This window comes from Lagopus leucura, unplaced genomic scaffold (genome assembly GCF_019238085.1).
Source record: "Lagopus leucura isolate 7727_CA_CO unplaced genomic scaffold, USGS_WTPT01 Super-Scaffold_100062, whole genome shotgun sequence".
Classification (NCBI taxonomy): Eukaryota; Metazoa; Chordata; class Aves; order Galliformes; family Phasianidae; genus Lagopus; species Lagopus leucura.
In genome coordinates this window covers 1143549-1170583 of record NW_024962307.1, presented here as the reverse complement: position 1 = coordinate 1170583, position 27035 = coordinate 1143549, and the positions used below count along the sequence as shown (strand labels likewise).

Here is a 27035-nt window from a genome sequence, read left to right as displayed (position 1 = left end):
AGCTGTGGTTGTCCTACCTCATCTCTCGGCCCCAGAACTGCAGTTTATCCATCTTTCTCTCCTTACCACGTTGCCTTCGTGTTGTTCTATGCTCTGTTCGTTATTTTTGCTTGTTCCCACGTTTCCTTTTTTTTTTTTCCCTTCTCCTTTTATTGGCAAAATCAGAATAGGTGCTGTCAATGAGATAAGGATCGGCTCTGCTCCGAGGTGATGACCTCAGGTCGCACCAACAGAGGTTCAGGTTGGGTATTGGGAATGATTTCTGCTCCCAAAGAGTAGTAACGGAGTAGCACAGTTGCTGGTGAGGTCACCATGCATGGAGGTGTCCCAGAACCATGGAGATGTGGCACATGAGGACACAGTGGGCACATTAGGGTGGGGTTGAAGCTGGGGACTTTCTTGCTCTCTTCCAAGTCTCTTCTAGTGTTAACAATTCAAGGATTTCATTCTGCATATTCAGTTTGTATTGACTGTTTCTTTCAGTGGTTCTGTGTCACTGAAGCAGGGGGAAGCTAACAAGCTGTGGAGCTCTATGAAGGCACACTCAGAAATTCGTCCTTCACCCTCTGTTTAATTCTAACAATCATAGAATTAATTAGGTTGGAGGGATCCAACTCCGTCATGTGCATGCTGCTTGAATTTCTGTTGGAAGTACAAAGTGAAACAACACAAAGAATAGAAGGGATTGTTGTTACTACCAACAGATGACTGCAGGAATAGGGGTGTAATTCTGGTGCTCTGTTGTTTGAGGTCCAGCTTTTGGGATGGGCACTGTTAACATTCTGGCCTTCATCTTCTTAACTGTGAGAAGCTCTAGGCACTCTGTGGGTAGTTATGTAGTTGCATTCAAGGTTTTAAACCTTTTTTTCTTTTTTCATATTGGTTGTTTCATAAGGTTGTTCTTAGATGTTGGAAGTGTTTTATGAAACAGGGTGGAGAAACATCAAGGTTTGGTGGATTCTGTATTCTGGAAGCCAGAGATGTATCCTGCAGAGAAAAATGAGGGGAGCATGTTTCTCTGAAGACCTACGGAATAGTAATATCTTATAAACTGAACAGTTTCTGGATGCAGAAAGTGTATGAAGACAGCAAAACATTGCAGGAAACAGGAGAAGAGCTGCTTGAAGCCAACAGGTGCTGCTGCACAAGTTGTGGTCTCCTTGGCTGCTGTCATTCACAGCCCAGCTGGTGGCACAAGACCTGGATGACCGTTGTCTGGGCTCATACATTTAATTGCAGTGGAGGTTTGAGCTTTCTTGAGTGACAGAATCCATATCTCAAGCCCTGGTTCCTCCTTCATCCTCTGCGAGGTCCTGATGGGATGGCTCTTGAGGTGATGTTCTCATTTCTGTGTAAGTGACCTCCCAGAGTCCTGTGTTCTGATGTGCTTGTGTGGCACCCTTGAAGATGAAGCAATCTCAGAGTTCACTTTGTTGATGCCTAACACAAGTGTGGGGTCTGGTGCGTAGATAAGCTGTTCTTTTTGCTTTTGGTCATATCTCAAAAGGGTAGATTTTGTTCTTGATGTGTTTTACAAACTTGCTGTTTAAATAGTTAACCAGCTATTTGGGTGTGCTTTGGTCTGAATGCACCAAACCAGTTCAGTGGCATCCATGATATGGTTTGGAAAACAGGTCTTTCAAGGTAGCCAGGCCTGATGGATTGTTCTGTAAATAAGTAAACCCACCATCTGCTTTAGAACAGCAAAAAAGGAGTTTCAGAATTTAGATCCTGATATTGATGATCACTGGAGATGAAAATGGGCTTAAGAAAGAGATTATTTTCCTGATTTTTCCCAGTCTATCATGCACATTATGTACGTGATATTTAGTGCCTTACATCTCATTTCTTGAAAACCAGGGGTCTGGTAATCCTCAGTCACCACGACAAAAGATTCTTCAGAGCTGCCTGCTGGGTGTGTGATAGCATCATCCATTGGAGTGATTTTAGCAGTGTATAGTAGGGCATAAAGTTATTTGTTAACCTGGCAGTAAACCTAGCCTGAAGGCCTTTTGGCTTTTGTGAGAAAAGGATTAGGAGAAGCTCTTCTGAGTTACTTCATGTATTCTAGACACTGGGGAAGATAATGTGCTCTTATGTGGAAGTGGTGATTCATTTCATTTTCCTGTGAGCTTACTGTGAAATAAGAGAGCATGGGAAGCGAAAAGGTCACAGGAAAAGAACATTCTCAGAAAAGGTATTTGCGTGGCTGTCAGTAGAAATAATGAATGTCCATTTGGTAAAAACTCTATTCTGTCAACTGTTAATAAGGGGATCTTTATATAGCTGCCATTGAAATGCTCAATTTTAGTGCCTGATTATTAAAAATTGGTTCAAAGACAGCTGAGTTTCTCAAGCACCTGACTATCCCCTCTGCTGGGGTAAGGATTTTAAGCAAATCTGTAAAAATCTCTTCAAAACAAATTTCCCTTGGTATGTGTCGGGTCTTAGTGTGATGCTTGGTCTGTTCAGTCCATGTGTGCAAAGTCCTGTGTCAATTCACTATTTGAAATATTTTATTCTATTGTAAAACATGACTACTCTTCTAATGAATGAATGGCCTAGAATGAAGTTCATGAGTGTTTTTTTCATTTCACGTGGCATGTATTTCACCTTGAAATACAACTCAAGGCTTGTCAAAACAGTGTAATTAAATTCTGTTCATGATGCCTGGTTTTCTGGCTTGTCCTAGAGCCCAAGTTGGAGTGCAGGTGTGACATTATTACTGAAAAGGAATAGTGTTGGCTTGAGGCTGAGTGTGTATGTTGAGCTGGAAGTGAAACTCTTGTTTCCAGATCTGCTGGGACCTGAAATTCTAGTGGGCTGTTTTAAGGAACGTTCTGCGTGGAATCATAGAATCGTAGAATATACCAAGTTGAAAGAGACCCATAAGGATCATCAAGTCCAACTCCTGGCCACACACAGAAGTCCCCAAAAATCAGACTGTATGTCCAGATTTTTCTATCTTCAGCACTTGGGATGAGGCTGGGAAGGGAACTGAGCTGGTGGGGGGATGCCGATGGAAATCTACCAGTATAGCACTGAATTTAGAATTGTAGAATTAAATTAAGTTTGGAACAGACCACTAAGATCCCTATGTCCAGCTCATCCCACTACACCTACTGACCTCATCCCTTAGTGCCACATCTCCATGGTTCTGGAACACCTCCAGGGATGGTGACCCCACCACCCCCCTGGGCAGCATGCTCCAGTGCCCAACCACTCTTTCCAAGAAGAATTTTTTCCTAATATCCAACCCAGTGTGCTTCTATTGACTGTTGTGATGTAAATGAGTTGTCACTTTGATGGCATAATTGTCACTTTGTGATGGAGCGCTCTGTACAGAACCTTCAAACAGCTGTAGAGATCTGTGCATTTCCTCTCATTTTTTGAGTCATTTACATTGATTCAAATATAAGCACTGAGAGAGAGAGAATAAGGATTTAATATGTGATCTGGAGAAGAACATCTCTGTTGTGCAGAAAGAACATCTTTTACAGCCTGTAAAACACAAGGTAGGGTTGCATTGTGCCATCCTACATTGCCACATCCCACCTTAGAGAAGGATAAAGTGATCTTTGTTCAGCTGGGGAATAAAAAGAGGTTCTTTTCTGTGCTTTGCATCATGCTGGGATGTTAGCATCATCTGAGCACCCTTTGGCTTGCACAGCCATATTCCCTTCTGGAGGGTTGCACAGATGTGGCCAGTACCTTGGGGTGCAGCTCAAGAGCAAAGTGTGCAGAACTCCTTTTGCTGGCTGCTGAGAGAAATATTTTTATTTTCTTTTTCCAAGAGCCCACTTAAATCAGTGAAGCATGACAAGCAGTTAATGCCTTGGGCTTTTTTTTCCTCCTCTGTTGAGGGCAGCAGAATTGTATTTAAAAATGGAAGGTGATTATAAGATGTGATTGCTCATCTGTTCCCAAATAATACAGTGGTGATGGTAGAGGCAGTAAAAATGCTGTTGTGTACGTGTGGGTTGAAGCTTTCTCCAGCTCTGAAGAATTACCTCATTATAGGATGTTTGAGAAAGAGAAAATGGAAATATTTCCAGTAAATGGAAATGTTGTTTACACACAGTTCATCGTGATCAGATGTCATGAATAGATGATGAGCCTTCAAGTATTTAGTTTTAACTTGCTGCTAGATTCACATTCATTCTCACATGCCTTACTGTCCTTGATATTACACTGTTTATTTTTAATTTTTTTTAATGCATATTTATGCTCTTTTCTCTATGCTTTAAACTTGCTCATCATACTTCCCTTCTCATTTATAGAAATGTGCAAGAATTATGTTTTTGGAGCAGCCTCTCCATTATCACTCCATCTACTTTCTTCTCAAGATCTCCCAATGTTTAAAAGTCTCTTTTCTTTGTAGCATATTTTACAGCATTAATATCCCATTTACATGCTTATAGTTGGCTTTTTTCCACAGTCTATGTGTTATGATAAAAATCACTTCATTTTGTAGTTTTCTCCATCTTAGATTCCAACTTTTCCCCAGTCCTTATGAGTAATCTGAATACAGTTATGCTATAATTAATACATTTTCAATGCCTGAGGCACATGCTTCCCTTCTCAATGGATGCCTTCTGGTTGTTTACAGTATAAGCATAAATAAATGATATTTCAATATCATTCCAGTTGAGCCATCTCTGCCTGGGAGTAATTTCTTCTCTTTTTATCAGTTCATGTGTGACTGAACTCTATTAACGTGGGCAATAGGGCCACCATGAGGCCTCCCCTCAGCCTCCTCTTCTTTGGGCCAAGCCAACTAAGGGTACTCAACTACTTCTCATACATCTTGCCTACCAGACCCTATCCCATCCTTCTGGGCTCTCCCTGTGGATCCTCTCTAACAGTTTTGTGTCCTTCTGACGCTGCTGCACGGAGAGGGGCTCTCTGCCCTCCGCAGCTCTTTGTTGTGGAGTCCTGGAGCTGCTGGTGGTTGGGTAATGAGGCGGCAGGCAGCTGCTGAGACCACCTAGATTGTTCCTTTTCCCACCCCTTTCCCTGTCCTCTCTTCTTTTGCACAGTTTCTTCTCTCAATTCATGGGAGTTCTGGTGCACTCTTTGCTTGCTGTCCAGTGTTTATTTGCCTGTGAGTCACTCATGCTGGTGAAGAAGGCGTCTTCTGTGCTCCATCAATGAGGCTCTTGTGTGTCTGGTTCTGTGCAGGGAAGGGCTCCAGGAGTGGCCTTGTTCTGCATTCAAGCCCCAGAGCACCTCAGTGCTCATGATTAGTCTTCATTTGCTAAAAAAAGCCTATCCCACATGGGTAGTGTCATGCTGTGAAGGTAGAAGAACTCGTGGATACTTGGATGAGTCTTGTGGTGCCACAGCAAGATGGCCAATGTACTTTTGATGGGAAGGCTGGGATTGTGGGGCATTATGGAGAGCTGCTTGAATATGAGGAGCTGCCCCATACTGGGATTGTAGGGCCTTATGGAGAGCTGCTGGGCACAAGGAGCTGCCCAGAACCACCAGTGAGAGGTGGGCAGCTCAAGGGTTTGGATGGAAACAGGACCATACATAAAGCAGGGAGAGACATTCCTGCACTGAAATTGTGTAGCTAAATGTAAGTGGCTTTCATGTTTCTGTAATTATGTGTTGTATGGGAACTGCTGAATCACGGCCTGAACCTCTGATTGATCACCTGAGGCAAGCAATGAGTCAGCCCTGGGAGCACAGGTGAAGGCAATTCACCTGTGCTGCTGAAAGGGGTGGAGCCTGGCTCACCTTTCCTAGACTCCATTTAAGAGCTGGCTGCCAGGGAAGAAGGATCTCTTTCTGGAGGTCCCTCCTTTGGAGTTTTACAGCGAGTCCAGGTCAAGAATAAGCACTCTGCCTATTCTTTCTTTGGTGTAATAACCTGCTTAGCCAACCTCTCTTATATTTCATAATTATAACATTTGTATATTCATAGATCATGCATACAGCCACATAGAGGATTTCAGGCATCTAGGATATAGCTGAAATACGCCGCCTGTCAGCCTGGGTGACAACTCTTTGGAGTCAGCTCACTTGTGAATAGGGACTGCTGTGTGTCTGAGGGATGCAGTTTTTAGAATCGGAGTGAACTAAGTGTCTCAAATTGTAAAATTTTTGTTTTGCTAGAAGAGTTCGGAGGGTGAGAGCAGAGTGAGCTTTTGAAACGTGGTCAAGGTTGTTGACTGCTGTTTTATTACTTGTGGAGATTTCAGCTGTGCATTGCAAGGGTTGTGGGTGACGGACTCATTCGGTCCATTTAGGTGCAAGAACAGGTTGAACAGATCCCATTGAGAGGTGGCAACAGCTGGTTGGTGTAGGATGTCAGGAGCAAAGGAAGAGAAATTGTAGTTTTCTATAATTCTAGCTTTGATATTCTTACAGGTGGTTGTGGGGAAAGGCTTTGGGTTTAGGAGAAGTGAAGGCAAGAGCAAAAGACACTGAGGAAGGACTCATCATGAAGGTAGAATCTTCCATGCAGAAGTTTGGGAACTGAGGAACGTTATATGGCAGCACCATTTGGAGGAAAAAAAAATTGGGATTTGGGATTGCGATGTCTTTAAGAAGGATTTTGAGTGGGTGGGTGACTCAATTCCCTTCTCAACGTGTGTGTATGTTTGCATGAAACTGCTTTTATTCTATGCAGGTGTTTTTCTCCTTTAAAAAGAGGGAAATGACAATTTTCCAGCATGGATATTTCTAGTATCCAGCAAACGTCTTTGCATGTTCCTGCTCCGTGATGGCACCGAAGCTAATCTTTCTGAAATAGAGCTGTAGCTGGTGTTGGAGATCCAGGAGTTTGCGTATCCCTGTCACCATGATGTGTTTGCATCCCAGTTGCTTAAAAATAGAAGCGGTGATCTATCAGCCTTTGCAGCCCTCTGGAAAAATAACCTCATTACTTTGAAAGTGTTGATTTGCAGGAGTTAAATTAAGATTTCCCAAATTTTTCTGTGGGAGGAACTTAGGAAAGCTAATTCAGGCAAAATTCATCTTGAAAATGGTTCTTAAGCACCAAAAACCCAATTTTCCTCAGTTGTGACTTTATGGTGACATTATGCTCTTTTTTCTTACACAGGCATATTTGCTTACCTGAACTACCATGTTCCCCGGACAAGAAGAGAGATTCTGGAGACCCTTATCAAAGGTCTCCAGCGGTTGGAGTACCGTGGTTATGACTCTGCAGGTAACAGTGGCTCTTTCTTGGATTTTGGCTTAGCAATTCTCATAGTGTTGTGGATGTTTTCTACTGTCTTCTGCTTTTGAAGGAAGCTAAAACACAAATTGGATATGCATATGGTTGTGTGGTTGGAGGTTTGGCTTAACCTTCTACATGTGGGTTTCTATAAGTGTTCTCGATGCCTGGCATTTAAGGACTGGGCCCCCCCAATACAAGACAGGGAGCTGTTGGAGAGGGTCCGGAGGAGGGCCACAAAGATGATCAGAGGGCTGGAGCACCTCCCATACGAAGACAGGCCAAAGAGCTGGGCTTGTTCAGCCTGGAGAAAAGAAGTCTATGGGATTACCTCATTGCAGCCTTCCACTATCTAAAGGGAACCTACAAATGGGAGGGGAGTCAACTCTTTACGAGGGTAGATAATGGCAGGACAAGGGGGAATGGTTAGAAGTTGAAGGAGGGAAGATTTAGGTTGGATGTCAGGGGGAAGTTATTTACAGAGAGAGTGGTGAGGTGCTGGAACAGGCTGCCCAGGGAGGTTGTGGATGCCCTGTCCCTGTATGTGTTCAAGGCCAGATTGGATGGGGCCCTGGGCAGCCTGGGCTACCATTAGATGTGGAGGTTGGCGACCCTGCATGCAGCAGGGGAGTTGAAGCTTGATGATCCTTGAGGTCCCTTCCAACCCAAGCCATTCAGTGATTCTATGACTTGAATTGTAGAATCACAGAATGCATTGGGCTGGAAGGGACCTTAAAGATCATCTATTTGCAACCTCTCTACCATGGTATTGAAAATATCTCCAAGATGACAAAAGGAAGATTGACTTTCAGTCTCAAGGGTTTCTTGCCTTTTCCTCTGGAGAGTGAAAAGGCATTGTAAAGGAAAAAGGCAGCAGTATTTCTTTACATAAATAGCTGTAACGCGTGTTCTGCGTTTCACACTATTTCTTTGTATTCCATGATGATGTTTAGGTGTGGGAATCGATGGTGGCAATGACAAAGACTGGGAAGCTAATGCTTGCAAAATCCAGCTTATCAAACAGAAGGGGAAAGTGAAGGCTCTGGATGAAGAGGTGCACAGTATGTATTGTTCTTTCACTCTTTGCTCTCTTCCATTGAAACGCTCTCATGTCATTTGTGTTTTGATTATCATCTATTTTATGCAGAAAAACACTTATTTGGGAATAACTTCTAGGTAAAGTGCCAGAGGTGTAAGTACTCATACATGTGCTGCAGAGGACCTGAGAGAATGAAGCTACAGAGAAACCCTCTTTTCTCAGAAAGAAGTAATCACATGCTATTAATGTTAAACAGATTTGAAATAGAGTTTAAATCCTGACAAAGCAAACAGTTTCCTTGAACTGGGTAAATGGGAGATCCTGGGAGATGGCTGTTAGACATCTAGAGCTTGGCCATGAAGCAAGAAGAATGTACTAATAAGTTCAACGGTTGAATTTTACATTTCTACCCGTAAAGCAGTCAATCTGCATAGCAATGAAGTAGGTGAATGGCTACAAGCAGGCACTGATGTCTGTAACTGCCAAATTAAGGAGGGAGCACAAAATGAGGTCTTCTCCATCTGCTTTTCTTCGTATTTCCTTGATTTTAAAGCTAGATTCATTACATCTGTACTGAACACAGAGTCACAAAGTTGTTGGGTCAGAGCTTGACATTTGGTTAGGTTTGTCAATTATTCTAGCTGCCCAGTATTGCTATCTCTATGAACCTGGGAGATGGGATGATATTCTCCCAGTGGCTTTGGGTCGGGTTAATAAAACTTCTCCTGCTTTTGCCTGCAGAGCAGCAGGACATGGATCTCGACATTGAGTTTGACGTGCATCTTGGAATCGCGCATACCCGTTGGGCTACCCATGGAGAGCCCAATCCAATCAACAGCCACCCGCAGCGCTCGGATAAAAACAACGGTGAGAATGTTTGCTTGGCATCTGGCTTTCTGGGACACCTAAAACGTCACAGGGAAGGGTGGCTGGATCCAGAATGGGTGGTTTAATGCAGACTGTGATGTTGAGTGCAGAGAAGGGAAGCTGGAGGAGACTGAGTCTGATTTTCACTGTGGGGAAGTTCTCATGAGCTGCTTGCATTACTAATTGATCTCATGGAGGGCTGGGGGGTCAGCATCCCAGGGGTTCAGCGGGTGCGTGGCCATAGGGTAAGAAGAGTTAACAATACAATGAAATTGGATGGTAAGAATCTACCTAAATTTTCTTCAGATTTTTTTTTAATCTTCCTTTTTTTTTTTTTTATTTTCTGATCAGCACCACTGTACAGAAGTGGCTTGGTTGGTTTTTTTGTTTGTTTGTTTTTTTGGTTTTTTGGTTTTTTTTTTTTTTTGCTATAGCAGCCCAGGGGACAGCACCAACAATCTGACAGGAGGAGTGAAGTGTTCATTTATTTCCAGCAGGGTCGTTATTCTGCCACTCACAACCAAACAGAATGGGGAAGGGCAAGGAAATCATACCAGGAAGAGAAACTCTTCTTTTTATTCTGGTGGCTTTACAGACCGTAAAGGTCTGTAATCCCTGCTGTTTATTGGGTGTTATGCTGCTGTGGGCATAGGCAGGTGCCAATTGCCAGACTGAACCGTGTCTACCTCTGTCTGCAGAGTTCATCGTCATCCACAATGGCATCATCACCAACTACAAAGACCTGAGAAAATTCCTGGTGAGCAGAACTGTGGTGTTGTTGGGAGGAATCATGAGCCCCCCAGGCACTCCCCCCAGCTGCATTAGCACATGCTCATTCTGCATTCATTCCTTTTCTCAATCTTCCACTTGCACTCTGACTCTCCTGCTCCCCTGCTCCGTACCGCTTCCTTGCTCACAGTCACCCTTGAACTCATGCACACTCACAAGCACCCACTCTTGCTCTTCTCCTTGCACTGGTGCACTTTCGTCTTTGCATTTACTGATGCGTACACTCTACCTCATGCTTTCTCTTGCACTCGTGCCCCCATTTGCACTTCCACTTTCTCACTTGGATTAATGGAGTGGGAAGAAAGGATGGGTGAGTGGGTGAGAGGGAGAAAATGAAAGATGAAAAGCAAAATGGAAAGGAAGAAGAGGAGGAGGAGGTGGGAAACAGTGGGCACAACCAATGTGTGCTGTTGCTGCAGGAGAGCAAGGGCTATGACTTTGAGTCAGAGACGGACACAGAGAGCATTGCCAAACTGGTGAAGTATATGTATGACAACCGAGACAGCGACGACATCAGCTTCACCACCCTGGTGGAGAGAGTCATCCAGCAGCTGGTAATGCATGGGGCACAGTGTGGGGTGGGAGCACAGGGATGGATGGGGACAGACGCGCATCCTGGGAGCAGTACACAGGGAGTGCTGTTAGAGAAACGGTCAGGTCCAGGCAGTGTGTGCTTGCAGTCTGCCTGCAGTCTCCGTCTGGAAGAGATGCTGACCCCTGGTGGGAACTCCACTGCACAGCCTGGCTTCCATGTGTCAGCTGTGGCTGAACCGTGCAGGACCAGGATCCATCACAGTGCACATTTCTTCCCAGGGCGTGTTGCTCAGGAGGTGTTTTTTTTTTTCTCCAGTGAAGATTTCTTTGGCAGAAGCTGCAGTAACTGCAGACAGGAACAAATGTTGATTTTTATCAGCTTTTTCCCTTGTAAGTTCCCTGTGAGCTAACACAGGAGTGCGTGCAAGGACTGCCGGGTAATTCAGAACTCATTGAGTGGCTGAGGAGGAGCCCAGGGCACCTGGTGGCTCCGAGGCATCAGTGAAATCTGCTCAGTATCTCTAATATATTTACAGAAATGTAAGTGTAGTTTGTATGCTGGGATGCCTAAAATCCTGCCCTGGCCTCAAATGAAGGGGGATAAACCATTTGTATTTGTTTCATTCTAGGAAGGTGCTTTTGCCCTCGTATTCAAAAGTGTTCATTATCCTGGTCAAGCAGTTGGTACAAGGTAAGTATTTGTGTATTAAAAACCTGTCTTGGTGCACCCAGCCTCGAGGTATGTTCCCTCCTAAGCCAAGATAGAAGACAACAGAGATTGTTCTCATGGTATATGGTAGGGTGTATGGTGTATATGGTAGGGTATATATGGTTGGGTGAGGTTGACCGTTGTTTTTCATTTTTCCAATTAGTATAACAGAAAATTCCAAAGAGCAGAATGGTTCCATTGGAAGGGTGCACATAGTATTTTAAAGGTTTCTTTGTAACCTGTGTTACAATTGGAACAGGGCAGCTCTGAGCTTTGGGAGGAACAGCTTTTTCTCTAGACTTTTGGTTACAAGAGCTTTAAAAGGAGATGGATTTTCTCTTTTCTGTGTTTGCAGCGTGTGGGCAAGTGCTTCATTTGACTTGCAGACAAGCCAGCCTCTTTCTCCACCTTTGAACATGAGGATCAGTCCAGTTGATTATTCACATGTGTTAACATAATAACCAAGTTCAAACTTCCATGCCAATAACCGTAGGTGCACACAGTGAGCAGCAGTCCTTGTGTTCCTGGCTCAGGCATCTGGGACTTGGGTTACAGTTGCAGAGCTAATGCTGAATTTGGGACACGTCTTAGCTTAGACAAATCTTTGGGTGCTGAGGATTGTCACTCGGTGTCTTGCAGGCGCGGCAGTCCTCTGCTCATAGGAGTGCGCAGTGAGCACAAGCTCTCCACTGACCACATCCCCATCTTGTACCGTACAGGTAAGCATGAGGTTTAATGTCCTGTGACTGCAAGCAAAATGCATCTTAATGCAGTACTGTTCAACTTAGATCCTTACATTCATATTATGTGTGTGGCATGGTGGCATTCAGAAGTTTATTTGCTTTTAAGAACGTGCTTTGCCAGCACTGTCACGAACCTTATTTTATTCCCCCATAATGAAAATTGTTAAAACCATTCAGTTACTGAGCACTGAGTCATTCTCTGAATGCTACAGTGATCATAACGACTGTCCCAGTATGTTTTCCTCCTTCCAAATGGTGCTGCTAATGATACCTTGCTGCATTATGAGAAACTGTCCTAGTAAGCTGTCTATTTAATCTTGGTTGATGTTGGATAATTAGCAGTAATTCCTCATGTATGTAAGTAACACCCTTTTTTTTTTTTTTCCCCCACTGATGTGAATTTTGTTTTCCAATTACACTTTCAGCTGTACAGTCTATGGATCATTCTTTTGATGGAATATCCATAAATGTGGAGGAAGGTGCCTACCAAAGAAAATCTCGTAGCTGATATTTCAGACAAATCCTCCAGTTTGTTAGGAATCAAAAATGAAGCAAATATACCTTGTCTCTTTACTGTGTGGTTATTGCTTTCCATGTAATCTAGTGAAACAAATGGGATAGCTGGAATTTCTTCTGGATCACAAGCGCTATGAGCGACACACAGGAAAATCCACTGAACCTATTTCAAGTGTTGTGCCCTAATGCTTGACAGTGAGGTTTACATGTGACTGCAGCTCACTTTCCTTTGCTCTATTAACAGGGCTGTATTTGTTCAGCTTGAAATATATGGGGCACTTACGAAATTAAAAATGTTTTGTCCTAATATTAAGTACTTAATTTAATCACACCTTCATGTGTGATCTGATGAACTGAGTTCACATCTGGAGCTGGAAAGAGCAGCATTGTTCATTTGTGCAGCAGTGCCTTTGCAGATCTGCTGTGTGCTTGGAGTTGTGGTACGGGAGAGAGATACGGTATTAAAATGTACTCCAGACATATCCCTACTCCCTTTCATTGTACCCGTGTTAACTCTCCATGGCATTTCAGTTATTTGATTTAGAGGGGAAAGATTCTGTGTTGCTCATAGATTCTAGTCGCTGGGGAGTGGGTGCTATGCAGCAACAATCCAGGTACCCATAGATAATTGGGTCACCTCTGGGCAAATAGGTAAGAGCTATAACTGGTTGATAACACTCATTGTAACTTTTCAGCCGCTCCTTGGTTAAGATACAGAGGAAAGCATTGCAACATAGTAAAGTCAAAAAGTCATTTTGAGAAGCAAAATTTGCATGTTTTGATCGTGTGGGTACTTCTGTTGGAGACTGGCCACTAACACCTTTGCTCTGTCTTTTCCCTCATTTACTGACCTGACAAAGTGGAGGGCCCTAAACTCTTGGCTGAGTGGAACCTTACGAAGTATCAACATGAAAGCAGTATTTTTCCTTTACGTTTGCAGCGTTAGAAATCTCAGCATTACGTTACCAAATGAAGTTGGTTCTTAGTCCTATGTGCTCCAGTCCTCTTAGATACTTCCTTCCCAGCAGAGTAAGGCAAATCTTGAATCCAACTCAGAACTTGTATTTGGTATCTCAGGAGCAATGCCAAGTGCTTAATCATGAATCCCTCATTTGTGTCTGAGCGCATTAGCTCAGCCAGACAGAAAGAGGTTTGAATTAAAGCTGGTGGTGCTCAGGTGGCGTGAAAGAATGTCATCTGGTGACAAGAATCACTGACAAAAAAAGAGCAATCCTGCTTGCTTTCTCAAAGCTTCAGGACAGTTAGTGAAACATGAGCACAGGAGGCATTTGTAATGATAAACAGGACATACTCAACTGGGAACATACTGGTAAATGTGACTGCTCGTAAAACAGTATGAGTACTTTTTTCCTAGTGGAGTCATACGTGAACTTTTTTCTACTGCTGTTTTTCTATAAACTTAAAACTCTGCATGCAGTGTTACGCTTGCAGGTTTAACTCAAAAGCACATTAAAAGCATGTAAGCAAACTGAGAAAGTGCACCATGATGTAATTATTGGTGTGCTGCCCTCTATTTGTTGTTGCTGTTCAATTTACTGTGACTGCTCACAGTGATGGAAATAGTGCTTCATGTTGGTATTGTGCCTTGGGACCTTTGGCTGAGCATAACCCTGCAGCTTATTCTGCATTTGTCAGTACAGTTCCTACAGTGCTGTACTGACAACTATACAGTAGTGTACAGTTCCTAACCTTTGTGTCTTTTAGGTAAGGATAAGAAGGGAAGCTGCAACCTGTCTCGTGTGGACAGCACCACCTGCCTCTTCCCTGTTGAGGAGAAAGCTGTGGAATACTACTTTGCTTCTGATGCTAGGTAATGTGCTACAGCATCTTTCAATGTAGATATAGATTTGTTCTTTAGAGGCAAATCTTAACTATTGTTAAGATTCCAGAGGTGTGTGTTGGGAAACCTGGGAGAGCACAGACCAAAGTAACAGGACAGATGCTGCTTCTCCAGTGATCTCTGTACATGGGCAATTCCTCTGTTGTCAAAGGTGGCCTATTTTAGTGAAAGTAGGAAGGAATGACTTAACAACAGCTTTATCGGAACTGGTGGTTTTCTGTGTATTGGGGAAATCGATACTTGTTGCAGAAATGTAAAAACACTGCAGTGCACAAATCAACAGGGCATTTTGTCATAGTGTTTTGAAGAGTCTTGGGGTATCCCTCCATGCTCTGATCTCACAGAGCACACCCAAGGTCAGAACAAAAACTGCTAAAATAGTAGCCGATGTGCTTCAGTGCAGCTCTCTTTGAGTAAGAGAGCAGAGTCTGAAATCTAATGGTAATTCCAATATTGGCACTCCTCAAGTAACCTGCAAGCAGGGAAGGTGTTTGCTAGTAGCCAGTGCTTGGAGTATGTCTAAGTAGATCTTGAAGTACTTTAAGAGATGGCCAGGTTGCCCAAGGTTTTATAGATGGGGGAAAATGAGATGCAAGGAGGAATGATTGCTCATCAGTGGAAAAAGAAAGGGACTCGCACCTGCAATTGAGCATCCTGTGTGTTACCTTCTTCATGACTTCCACTCTAGCTCCTAATGCTTAGATTCCATTACTTTGTCTGAGGAGCTCATAGTTTCTTCTTCAAGCAGGCACTGAGCTCAACAATGAGGTAGATGGGAAAAATCCAGTTATTGGCAGTGTGGAAATGTTCTTCTCATTAAAAAATAAAATTCCACTGATACAAGTAACTTCTAAAATCTTTATGTTCAATTATAAATAGGGCTGTAGCCCTCGTATTTCTGTGGCAAATAATGTCTTACGGCACATGATGTATGCTTTTATAGCGCTGTCATTGAGCATACCAACAGAGTGATTTTCCTTGAGGATGATGATGTAGCAGCTGTGGTTGATGGCCGTCTCTCCATCCACCGGATCAAACGTACAGCAGGCGATCACCCTGGGCGTGCCGTGCAAACCTTGCAGATGGAGCTTCAACAGATTATGAAGGGTAACTCTTCTGAATGTCACCTGGGTATTTGCACATACCCACCGTCACAAGAATTATTCAGGTTGTGAAGGACCTCTGTGGATCTGGATCTGGCCCTGCACAACCTGGATCAAGTTGTTTTATTCAAGTAAGAGAGCAGAGACTGAAATCTGATGGTAATTCTAATACTGACAACCCAAATCAGGTTGTTCAGATAATTATTTAGTTGAGTTTGGAGTATGTCAAAGGATGGAAATCCCACAGACTCTCTTAGCACCTGTTCCAGTGCTTGACCTCACCCTCGTGGTGCAAGAAATTGATCTTGCATCTAATGAGACTTTTCCTCAAGCTAACACCATAACGAGAATTGTGGGGCTGAGGATTCTTGGAAGCATTGGTATGTTCTGAGATTGAACCCTAGCCAGCTTGGATCTAACCATTAGTTGACACATTCTGATACCTTGAATCTAGTTCTTACGATGAACTGATGCTTTGGTAGAAAATGAAATGAAATGAAGGTTCATTAGGTACAAGAATGAAAAATCATCTCTGACTGATAACTGGCATGTCAGTGACTCTGATTTAAAGCTTTTCCCCATGTGAACGTAAATTATCTGAAAGTAAATAAAAGTATTATCTTGTCTCTTATTTATTTTATAGGTAACTTCAGCTCATTCATGCAAAAGGAGATTTTTGAGCAGCCAGAATCCGTTGTTAATACCATGAGAGGAAGGGTCAACTTTGATGACTACACTGGTAATTGAGATGAATCCTTCTTTATTTCTGGCGGCGCAGCATCCAACAATTATTCACACCAGTAATCTTGAGAAGTTCTGGTACTTGGCCACCCTAATTTTTCTCTCTGAATCTTGCCTACAGTGAATCTTGGTGGCTTGAAGGATCACATTAAGGAGATTCAGAGGTGTCGTCGTCTAATCCTTATTGCCTGCGGGACGAGTTACCATGCTGGAGTTGCAGTAAGTGGTCGGTCTCTATCTGTTTGTGAGCTGTAGGTAGAACTGAATGATGCTGCATCTGTGAGCAGGATAAGGATGAAATGATAATGCTAAGCAAATGTGTGCTGCTTGGTGAAGATCCTTTGGAAACTGCATTTACCAGACTTTCAAATTGCCAGCAGCAAAGATAGAATCATAGAATGGCCTGGATTGAAAAGGATTTCAAAGATCATCTGTTTTCAACCCCCCTGCCACAGACAGCGTTGCCAACCACCAGACCAGGCTGCCCAGAGCCACATCCAGCCTGGCCTTGAGTGCATCCAGGGACAAGATAGGAACTAAAAGTTTGAACACTTGAGTGCTCTATGAAAATGTTGACGGTATTCAGTTGAGTAGCTACAACAAGTTTCTGGCTTGGCCTGGATACTGTTGGTGGCTCTTGAATTCACCAGTAATAGAAGTTGCAGTCTGATGGAATAACACTCTATAAGAAGGAAGAATTTTTCAGAAGGATTGGAAGCAGTTGGCCCTATATGCTTTATAGCCTATATGGCCTTTATAGCATATATGGCCCTATAGGCTTTATATGGGGCAGAAGCAGGGTAGCTTTTCACAGGGGTAGTTGTATGTAACTTGAGTATACTGAGAGAATATAATCTAGTTCTAATTTTTTAAATGTATTTTGTTAGTAATATCTTTCTAACATTACCGTTTGCCAGACCCGTCAGGTTCTGGAAGAACTGACTGAATTACCTGTGATGGTTGAACTAGCCAGTGATTTCCTGGATAGAAACACTCCTGTCTTTAGAGATGATGTTTGCTTTTTCATCAGCCAGTCAGGTATGGTCTCACTTTACCACCCAACTCGCTCATATCTTTCCTGTAAGCCTGGGAGGCCAAAGTCAGCGGGGCTGAATTCTTGTGCCTGTCTGTAGGACTGCAAATCCTACATGCAAAGGAAGAAATTAGCACAAACATACAGGAGATGGGGGGGAAAAAAATGGAGTGGTTCTCCCCCTGTCCATCTGCATGAGTTCATTTAGCTGAGCCTTACACATGGTGATGGTGGTTTTGTTTCCTTTCTCTGTGAGGAAATACTCCATCAACCAGAAGGCTGAAAAAACATTCTTCTGAGGTCTGGGTAAAGGCAACACAGTAGTTTTATTGAATAGTTGTAGTTCTTTAGTTAAAGCTGTACTAGATACTGAGCTGCATGGTGGATCAGCTCTGTGGAAGACTACTGCAGGAAAAGTACAGCAGCCTTGGAATGGGATGAGTGAGAAAACACATGCTTATCTTAAAAAGAAATATAGTGATATATCCTATTTAAAGTATTTTCAAGGGCAATAGCAAGAATTTATTTATCTTCATTTTAGTTGCAGATTGTTGCAGCTGATTTTCGGCTTTGTTATTGTAAACTAGTGGTTAGTTTTTCCTCAATACAATGAAATACACTTCAGGTGGCAAAGTGGCAGGTAACTTAGAGTGTCCCTTATAGGGGACTCATGTAAGTGTTGCAGCTTTTTCCCTGATTTTGAAACCTTTTGCTTTTTCTTACAAGTTGCACTGTCCCAAATGTAGCAGGCAACTGATTGAGGACACCCTAGGGGATAGATCTTTCCCCTGAAGTGTTGGATGTGGCATGCAAACAAGGATTTTCCTGGAACCTAAGCTTGTTCATCAGGCATTACAAAACCAAACCAAAGTAAATGCTCAACCCCCGCTTACCCCCACTCATAAATCTATTTTTCTACCCTTAGATTTCCACCCTACTGGCTGGTAGTATGTTATGCAGCGTGCAGCCAGTGTTGTTTTTGTATTGGAATATTGAAGTAGAAGTGAACCTAACTTGCTTTGTTTTTCTGTTGTTGTTGTATGGACAGGAGCACCTCAAAAGAGGTGTTCTTTTAGGAGAAAGGCAAATTGATATGATATATGGTAGCTTCTAGTCTCATCTGTGGATCTCAGCCCACAAACATCACTGCTGGGATCACCAGTGTGAGGACTATATTTTCCCACTCACAGAGTTTATTTAAACCTATCTTTTAAATTGCTGACTCCTTTGCTTACAGACAAATACAAACCTTTAAGATTCTATTGGGGAAAGCACTGCAGTTCTACATCTGCAGTGGCTGGAGTAACTGATACAAATGGCAGCATTGGAAAATGTGTCTTTTCAGGTGAGACAGCAGATACTTTGATGGGTCTTCGGTACTGCAAAGAGAGAGGAGCCTTAACTGTAGGCATAACCAACACAGTTGGCAGCTCTATATCACGGGAGACGGATTGTGGAGTCCATATCAATGCAGGACCAGAGATAGGGGTTGCCAGTACCAAGGTAATACCAAGTTCACAGACCTTACTCTCTTATTATATGAGTCCTCAGAATGCTTTCTATTCCCTTTTTAAACGTTGTAATGGATGACTGTGTAGTCAGTGATCGTGTGTGCATCAATACTATTCATTTTCCTTTTCTTGTATCTTGCAAAGAGCTTTCTTCTATTTTGTAAAGGAAATATTGCAAGGAAGCAGTGTTAAATGTTGAAAACAAAGGGGTCTCAGAGAGAAAAATGCCCTAAGAGGCAAAAATTCTCTTCTTAGTCATTTGTCCTGAGCTAAAGTCTTGGTTTAAAATTAGGTCTCAAGATGGAAAAGGAAGTAGTAAGAACTTCAGAAACTTAGTACATAACTGCCCTGAATCACACTGCTTTACCAAAGAATGCTGATGTTAAAGCTTTACTTTTAGCAAATGGGGGAATGGTGGATAAAATAAACCCATTTTTTGTGTCCATGTAAGAGTTATTCTCTGGTTGGTGTATCTGGCTGCATGTGATACAGTTTAAAATACTGTGCTATGCTGCATTTCATTTCAGTGAAGTACTTCTGCACAGTGAAATCTGCTTTGATTTAGTTATATTTAGAGGCGAGATGATGTCAATCTGTTACATAAATTCAGCCAAAAACCACATTGGAGTTTAATAGTTCAGTGGGGAATTTGATCATGGAAAATTCATGAGTCTCTTACAAGAAAACTTTGAATGAGTTGTTTGTTGCTGTGTTGTTTTCATATAGCCAATGGTTGGAGATAACTGAAAATGGCATTTTCTTTCTGGAAATGTGAGGAGCTACCAAAGTTGTGCATATATGAAATGTGAACTGGAAGAGTTTCTCCCCTAAGGCTGTATATTCCAGTTCATTTTGAGAACACACGATAGATAATGTAACACGTCTTCAACTGCATGCTACCCAAAAGTAGGAGGTCACATTCTGTATCAAACTCTCCTAGTAACCATCATTCAAGCTTTTTAAAATTCCTTCAGAGCTGTTCTCCAGTATTCAGCATGGGGGTTGTTTTGATCATGGTTGAGAAAGGGGCAGAACTACTACAAACCTTAATCTTATTTCTAAGTGACATCAACCTTAGGCTGGTTCTGCAGAGCATTTCATCACAACACTGATCTTTTAAGGAATTCGAAGACTTGCCTTCATAATAGCTGTTGGATTCTGTGCCTCAGATGTTATTGCAGACAGAGTTGCCTTGAGCACTGTGTAGATGATTTTTCCCCAGACTTGGTGATACCCATCACTGGGATCTTTTAGAGAGCCTTTGCAAGGTGAGGTGTTCAGGAGCTGTTCCTGAAGAGCTGGGGGGAGGGAAGGGTGGGAAGTCACCTTTTCAGTGACTTGCTTGCATTACTTCTCTTGCATGTGGTCCAAAAATCCTACAGCCAGCGGTGCAGTGTCACAATGTCCAGATGTAGTGGTGGGCTTCCACTGTGTGTCTCCATCACTGGGTCTGCTGGTCATCAGTGCTGTCATCATTTGCTCCCTCAAATACAGGAAGAAGGACACAGCTATAGTCCTAAAACTGGATTTAGTAGTTGCCAGAAATTCTAGGAATGCTCTTTGCTCATGTTCCTCTTTCCTACTTGATTGGAAGGAAAGCTACCATTTAGTAATATATTAAGAATGAAATCAGCAGCTAATTGAAGGATGTTGTAGTAGGTGACAGCTGTTTGCTTTCTGTCTTAATAATATGCTTCTCTCTCCTTCTTTCTCCCTTCCCCTTACTAGGCCTAGACCAGCCAGTTTGTCTCTTTGGTGATGTTTGCTCTCATGATGTGTGATGACAGAATTTCTATGCAAGAAAGACGCAAGGAAATCATGCGTGGTCTCAAAGGACTGCCAGGTAGGAAAACATTGCATTGATTCCGTCTTGCCAAGTAATGTTTAATAGCACAGGTGAACCTGACAGTGCCTAAGCTTTGCATTTGAAAGATGGGAGGATTGAGATTTGTGCAATGTGACTGTCAATGGTAACTTTGCAACTATATTCTCTCTGATGCATTCACAGCACTAAATTGGACTATTAAACACGAGTCCAGTTCACTCTGCAAGTCATAGCTGTCTGTTATATGAAGTATAGGCAATGTGTACTGTTTGAGAGAGGCAGGGTTATAAGCAGACACAACTTCAATTCTTTCAGACTTGATTAAAGAAGTGCTGAGTATGGATGATGAGATCCAGAAGCTGGCCACAGAGCTGTACCATCAGAAGTCTGTTCTTATCATGGGACGTGGCTACCACTATGCTACATGTCTAGAAGGAGCTTTGGTAAGAGATTTCTTTATTTGAAACTTTTTCAGGTGTACTTAGCTGTGGGCTTAGATTAGGCACCTGGCTACAAGCTGATTTATAAACAGCAAGCAGGTGTGGTCTGCTGGCTGACACAGGCTGAAGTAGTGTGTGAAATAACACTTGCCATATTGGTGCTGTTATTTCCACGTGAAGATACACAGTTCACATCATAGCTGCTGGCTACAGTGGACTGAAATGTATTTTCAGCTTGTGCTTTCACATTGGGAATATTTTGTGTGTTTGCATTACAGACAGGGCAACCTGATAAAATCAATTCTTTAAACTGTTGGGGTGACATTTCCAGAAGTGCTCAGCATCCCAAACTGAGCACATTCCTTCCCTACAACATGTGTATTGCAATTTCTACCTCTGAAAAGATTATTTTTGGCATTTTGCTGTCACCTGTGGACATGCACGCATCCTCTTTGTATTTAGCTGCCCAGTTCCAGGCTGTGATGATGTATGCATTGACTGATGACAAATAATGAGGCCTTATGAAAGATTATTTTCTTCTCCATCTAGAAAATTAAAGAAATTACCTATATGCACTCTGAAGGGATATTGGCAGGTGAGCTGAAGCATGGCCCTCTTGCACTGGTGGACAAACTCATGCCTGTTATCATGATCATCATGAGAGACCATACGTATGCAAAGTGCCAGAATGCTCTCCAGCAGGTCATTGCACGACAAGTAAGTACCTGTAAAAACTTCTGGTGCACCAGAAATGCAGGCTTTAATATGGAAGCGGCTTTATTGTTATAGGGCACCCTACCTATCTGCTATAGTGTCACTGCCTAAAATGCGAGCTTGGTAGGTGGTTGTTATGGGCAGTTTTGTATAAAACAAAAAACAAGTAGGAAAAAAAACAAGCAGGAGGGAGAATGGTTGGTATCTTTATTCTTAAGTTTATGACAGTTTTTGCTACAAATCTTACAGGGTAATAGAAGATGGAGGCTGAGACCTCTGTGGCACTGTGGGTTAGGTTCAAGATATTTGTAGATAACTCCTGCTGAACCAATAGAACTGAGCTAGTTTTCAGTTTTAACAGTATTTCTCTAGCTGAGAATGCATAGGAACTCCTGCTTGATGTGTGGAGTTTATTTTTTAATCCTCTAGGATTTCCCAGTTCAGTCAGGTCACAGAAAAAGGAACAACTCAGACCGTGCAGTCATATATACATGCAAAATGCACTGATGTTGTGTTTTAACGAGAAAAGTACACTGACAGAATGCAACAGATACAGAAGCCTGGTGGACTTTGTTTATCCTTTAAAATACACTCCAGGGATGTCCATGTGATGTTAAACTGTTTTGTTCTGAATTAAGAGAGGAGTTCTTGCCACCACTGATCTGAATAAAAGTGAAAAACAGAATGTTCCAGACCTGTTTTAATTCAAAATTTGCCTTTTCTTGTTTCAGGGACGACCTGTTATCATTTGTGACAAGGAAGACATTGAGACTATTAAGAATAATAAGAGAACAATCAAAGTTCCCCATTCTGTGGACTGCCTGCAGGGTATCCTGAGCGTTATCCCCCTTCAGCTTCTGGCTTTTCACCTTGCAGTTCTCAGAGGATATGATGTAAGTACAATATTATCTTCCTAATTCCCTTCCTCATCTCTTGCATTTGTACTTGCTACCTGCATGTCTAGAAAAAGTGTATTGGGTGAGGCTGGAAGTCTGTGGGAGGTGTCTATGTAACTGCTTGAGTTATTGGAACCACGTTAAAAGGTGGACCTAGCAACTGCATTTTGTGAGCAAAATGTGAGGTCTGTGACACATGGCTGAGAACTGTGCAGTTTGAGCTTGGATGTATCTGTTTTCTAGTGCTGGATGGCTGGTAGGGAGCAAAGAGGAAGCTAAAAAATCCACAGAAGGATGTTTGATATACAGAGTTTGTGTTGGTTATTTGATCACAACACAGGTACTGGTCTCTACCTCTTAGTGCAGTGACCTTCTGCATGTGAGATCTGCAACAGCATACACCAAAGGGACTGAGTCCTTTGTTCTTCTACACTGATTATCCTCATTAATAGGGAAATGTGTTCAGTTGATTTCAGTGTAAACACAGAACCAACACTCCACACGTTACAGAGTTGTACACAAAGAAAGTGTGTAAATACTCACGAGCATCTTCTTTCTCCTCCCTCTCTGCAGGTTGATTTTCCAAGAAATCTGGCCAAGTCCGTAACTGTAGAGTGAAAGATCAACTGAATCATAGGGGCAAAGGGGAATTAATTGAAAGACTCTTTTTGGTACCAAAATAACTTGATTTTAAAGTCCCCTAGGTAAATCTTATTTTGGTAATTGATTGTTTGTGTACGAGATCACTGTAATTCCATTACATTAGTGATTGTCAAATTGATTCCACATGGTATGCCAATAGCCTTGGGTTTTTTGAACAATAGATTTCCATGGAAGCTATTAAATGGTTTTCTTTAAAGATTACTGAGTCTTCTAGGTAAAGGGCCCTCCACTATACTTTCAGATACTGCCATTGTTTCTTACCAAGTGTGGCTCACTCCAGCTGTTGGTGAGAAGCCAATTCAGTGCATTACCTGTCGTGCTCTCAGACAGTGATAGCAGAGTATACAACTGGAACAGGAGCTGCTGCTGGTCATGGTCATGTTTGTGCAGGTATTTTAACAGTGGGAGAAACTGTAAAAGAGCATTTGGGTCAATTTCTGCCTCATCCATAAAAGGGGATTCAACTGACCTGTATCAGTTTCTTAAGCTTTAAGCATGTGGTAAATGTGCTGAAGAAGTAATGTTGCTTCAGAAAGATGTTACCTATGCCAAATACCTAGCAGCTGACAATCTCATAGAGCTGGGCCATGACACACCATGTGACACGGCAGCTCTTTGTAGTTGTACCCATGAAGATGGTGGAAATCACACCTTCAAATGCAAGTGGAAGAAGTGTCTGGCTCAGCACCATGGATGCCTACCAAAAAAAAGGACAGGGAACAGTGCTCAGTTGGTGATGATGTTTATTTTGTTGGCTTTTAATTTGTTTTTAAACAAGCAGCCCTCTTCCTGTGTTGTGGGATGAAGGTTTTCCCTCAGAGCTGTAGCGCTGCAAAGAGATCATAAGGAATGGGCTTTATTTTGCTGCAGATCACTTAGTGGTTTCTGCCTTCTGTCCTTCGAACAGAGACAGCACTAAATCTCTCTCTGTGAGGCTTGCTGTGTTATAGAGTCCTGTATGTGCATGGGTTCTGGTTTATTTAGGAGCAGTTCATATGGTTGCAGTGTCATATGTGGTTGTGTCAAATTGAGCTGGTGTAAAATTGGTGGATATATAACTTGATAGCCACAAAATAAGAACATTGATAATGATTATTTAGCAAGTTTGCAGAAGTTATGCAGAAAATATGCCTTCGAGATGTTGAACAAGTCATTAAAGGGCAGTTAACATAGTGTTTCCTAATGCAAGAAGGTGAATTCCTACTAGCCTGGTGGGTTTTGAATTAGCTTTATATATGCAGAAGCATAGTACAAGGCAGAAAGCAGTGCTTTCTGAGTCCTGGTGAATATTTTGAAGTTCTGCCCCTGGAAAACTGCTTTAACAAATACAGTGTTTGGGGACCATCCATTACCATTAAAACTCAGCTCTGGTGGATGATTTTCAACAGAAGAGGACTGCTTAGACGAAGTGTTTCCAAAGACAGTGGCAATTCTGCTTTATACCGAACCGCAGTAACCTGTTTGACTTCAGTTCATAATCAGCCTGAGGCTGTTTTGTTATGTTAATGAGTAAAATGCTGTGTGCCTGGAAACTTTGTTGAAGCCAACCTATGTATGTTTATTAATATTGTGTTCAGACTACTAATTTATGAATGCATTGTGTTGCCAGCATAGGAAGTGTTGCATTGTAGTTGTACAGCAGTTGCTTATGAGGTGCTGACTCCTACTCTGTGCCTCTGCCTAGGCATGACCAGTAGACTGCTCTTCTTTGAAAGGGTGTAATTCTCCCAGAGGAACAGCAGACAATTTGTGTTCAGTGCTCACAGTCTTGGGGGCAGCTCCTCTTCCTGCTGCCACTCACCTTATTAAGGGAAGCTGTGAACCTTGAGCATGGAGGCTGGGAGCCAGGGAAGGTTCTCCCATTGCCCAGCATAAGGACAGGCAGTACCACACCCTGTGTTCTCATTAGCATGAGGTCTGATGGGAAAGAACTTGCAAGAGAATGGTTTGAAGATCTGTTTCTCCTATTCCATTCAGAAGAAAAGCACCAAGCATTGCTTTTAGCTTGCCTTGTGCAGATAATGGTCTGCCAGCTCACTCCTGGAAGACAGAGTGGTTGACATGGCAGTCAGGGTGGTTAGCCTCACAAAATGCAGATTGCTGTTTGGTAGAAGGCTGGAAATGTGGGCTGTTAAATACTTGCGGAAGCTGTGTACAAAGAGGACCAAAGAACAGGATTCTAAATGAAAAATGTAATGAATCTGACACTCTCCTGTTGGATGTAACTGTACAGATATTGCTGAGCTCTTTGGTTTTAATGCTGTGATAGACAAATCCTTATTCTCTGTAAGTCTCCACAACAGATTCTTCATTTGTCTGAAGTAAGGTAGTATTCACCCACTGCATCCTGCAGGGTTGCCAGCAAACTGCCTCAAGTGTACAAACTGCCAAAACAAAGGTGTAGAACGTGCAGGTAGGATGTTGTCATGCTTCAACGGAGGACACTTGCTAGGAAGAATTTCCTTGATGAGCATGGTAGGGAATCCGTAAAGCATCTCATTGTTAATTGCCATGCCAGTGTGAAGTCAGATTGTATTAAGGACTCTTCCTAGCTTTCCTTACCTCATTTTGTGTAGATGTGTTGTGTTTTGATGAACAGATGGTATTTCTCTCTTTCCCTAGAGGACTTTTAGAATGTCTTGTGATATTTATTAACAGCAGTCAGTCTTCTACTCTCCAGAATGAATGTTTTGCTTACTGAGCCAGTCCAACTCCCTCCTCCTGGTGGAGGTGTGCAGACATCCAGCAGCTCTTCACTAAAATCCAGCCATGGGTAAACACCAATAAAGCCCTTTCTCATTTTGCACAGCAGCTGCCTATTACTGCTTATGTTGGCCAGAAAGGTTTTTCCTTCTGTCTGCACTGAAGAAAGGCTGTACTCAGCTCTGAATTTGTCAAATGATTGAGTACTGTTTGCACATACATCATTGCAAGGAGCCCAGAGCAGTGTTGGGATAGCCAGGTATCTGTGGGGTGCAGTGATGGTTTGGGGATGCCATTCTGTCCATATCCTTGTCCGTAAAGTCTCTTTGTATGTAAAGCGCTGCACTAGTGAAAGCTCTAAGACAAGTGGAGACCCTCACATGTATAACAGCATGCAATCTTGCTTAATTAGTATCCCTAAGGATAGCCTGGACTAGCTGGGTTGGGTTAAGCTGCAGAGTGAGACATCTAAAAGCTCAAGGAGGACCAAAATTAGTGCAGAATGAGGGGTTTTCTCCCTTCTGGTAGCAGTCCTTCACAGCACAAGCAGCAGCATGTAGGATGGATGGGGGAGCTGCAGTTTGACACAGCTGTGGTTTGACACAAACCACAGTTTGTGGCTGATTTTTAGATCCCACCTGATGGTACCAAATTTGCCTCAAAAAGCACAGAGTCCATCCACCGGATCAGGAAGAAGAAATAAGGAATTGGTTTTGAATCAGAGGATAAAACTACTTGCCTTCAATTCAGTGCGTGTAAATAGACATTTGAAATGGCAGATACCACCATTTCTTCCCTATGGGTCTGTTTGCCTCTGCTTGTACATATCCAGCTCTCTTGGTTTGTGGGGACCAGACTGTACCTTGTTTCCTGTTGTGTGCTATATGCAGATGTCTTATTTTGTCTGTAGTGTTTTATAATTTGGGTTTTGTCTTTTTGCTTACTTTTTTTGTATCTTACCCTTTGAATAAAATCAAGTGCCCTACATGAAACAAATGGAATTACTGGTCTTTAGTTAAATATATGTAAAAGTATCAAATGCTCATTTGTTTTCTTAGGTAAAATGAGCAGCTTGGACACGTTCTTCTTAAAAAACACCTTTCCTGTGCAAGTAGTAAAGCCACGAGGCTGCTTTTGGATGGTAGTTCCTTGAAACAAGGCG

General features: G+C 42.5%; 1 protein-coding gene across 1 annotated transcript in view; it reads left to right on the top strand.

Moving 5' to 3' along the window:
* Window positions 1-26865, top strand: part of GFPT1 (glutamine--fructose-6-phosphate transaminase 1) — a 27259-nt gene extending 394 nt beyond the window's left edge. Inside the window, 19 exon segments of the mRNA XM_042886755.1 lie at window positions 7070-7177; window positions 8140-8247; window positions 8967-9092; window positions 9791-9849; window positions 10301-10435; window positions 11045-11106; window positions 11764-11843; window positions 12293-12346; window positions 14109-14214; window positions 15188-15351; window positions 15991-16086; window positions 16210-16307; window positions 17006-17126; window positions 18467-18624; window positions 20361-20475; window positions 20773-20900; window positions 21447-21614; window positions 22343-22504; window positions 23081-26865. Of these exon segments, the coding sequence (XP_042742689.1) occupies window positions 7070-7177; window positions 8140-8247; window positions 8967-9092; window positions 9791-9849; window positions 10301-10435; window positions 11045-11106; window positions 11764-11843; window positions 12293-12346; window positions 14109-14214; window positions 15188-15351; window positions 15991-16086; window positions 16210-16307; window positions 17006-17126; window positions 18467-18624; window positions 20361-20475; window positions 20773-20900; window positions 21447-21614; window positions 22343-22504; window positions 23081-23125 (2093 nt within the window). The 3' untranslated portion in view covers window positions 23126-26865.
* The last annotated feature ends 170 nt before the right edge of the window (window positions 26866-27035 follow it).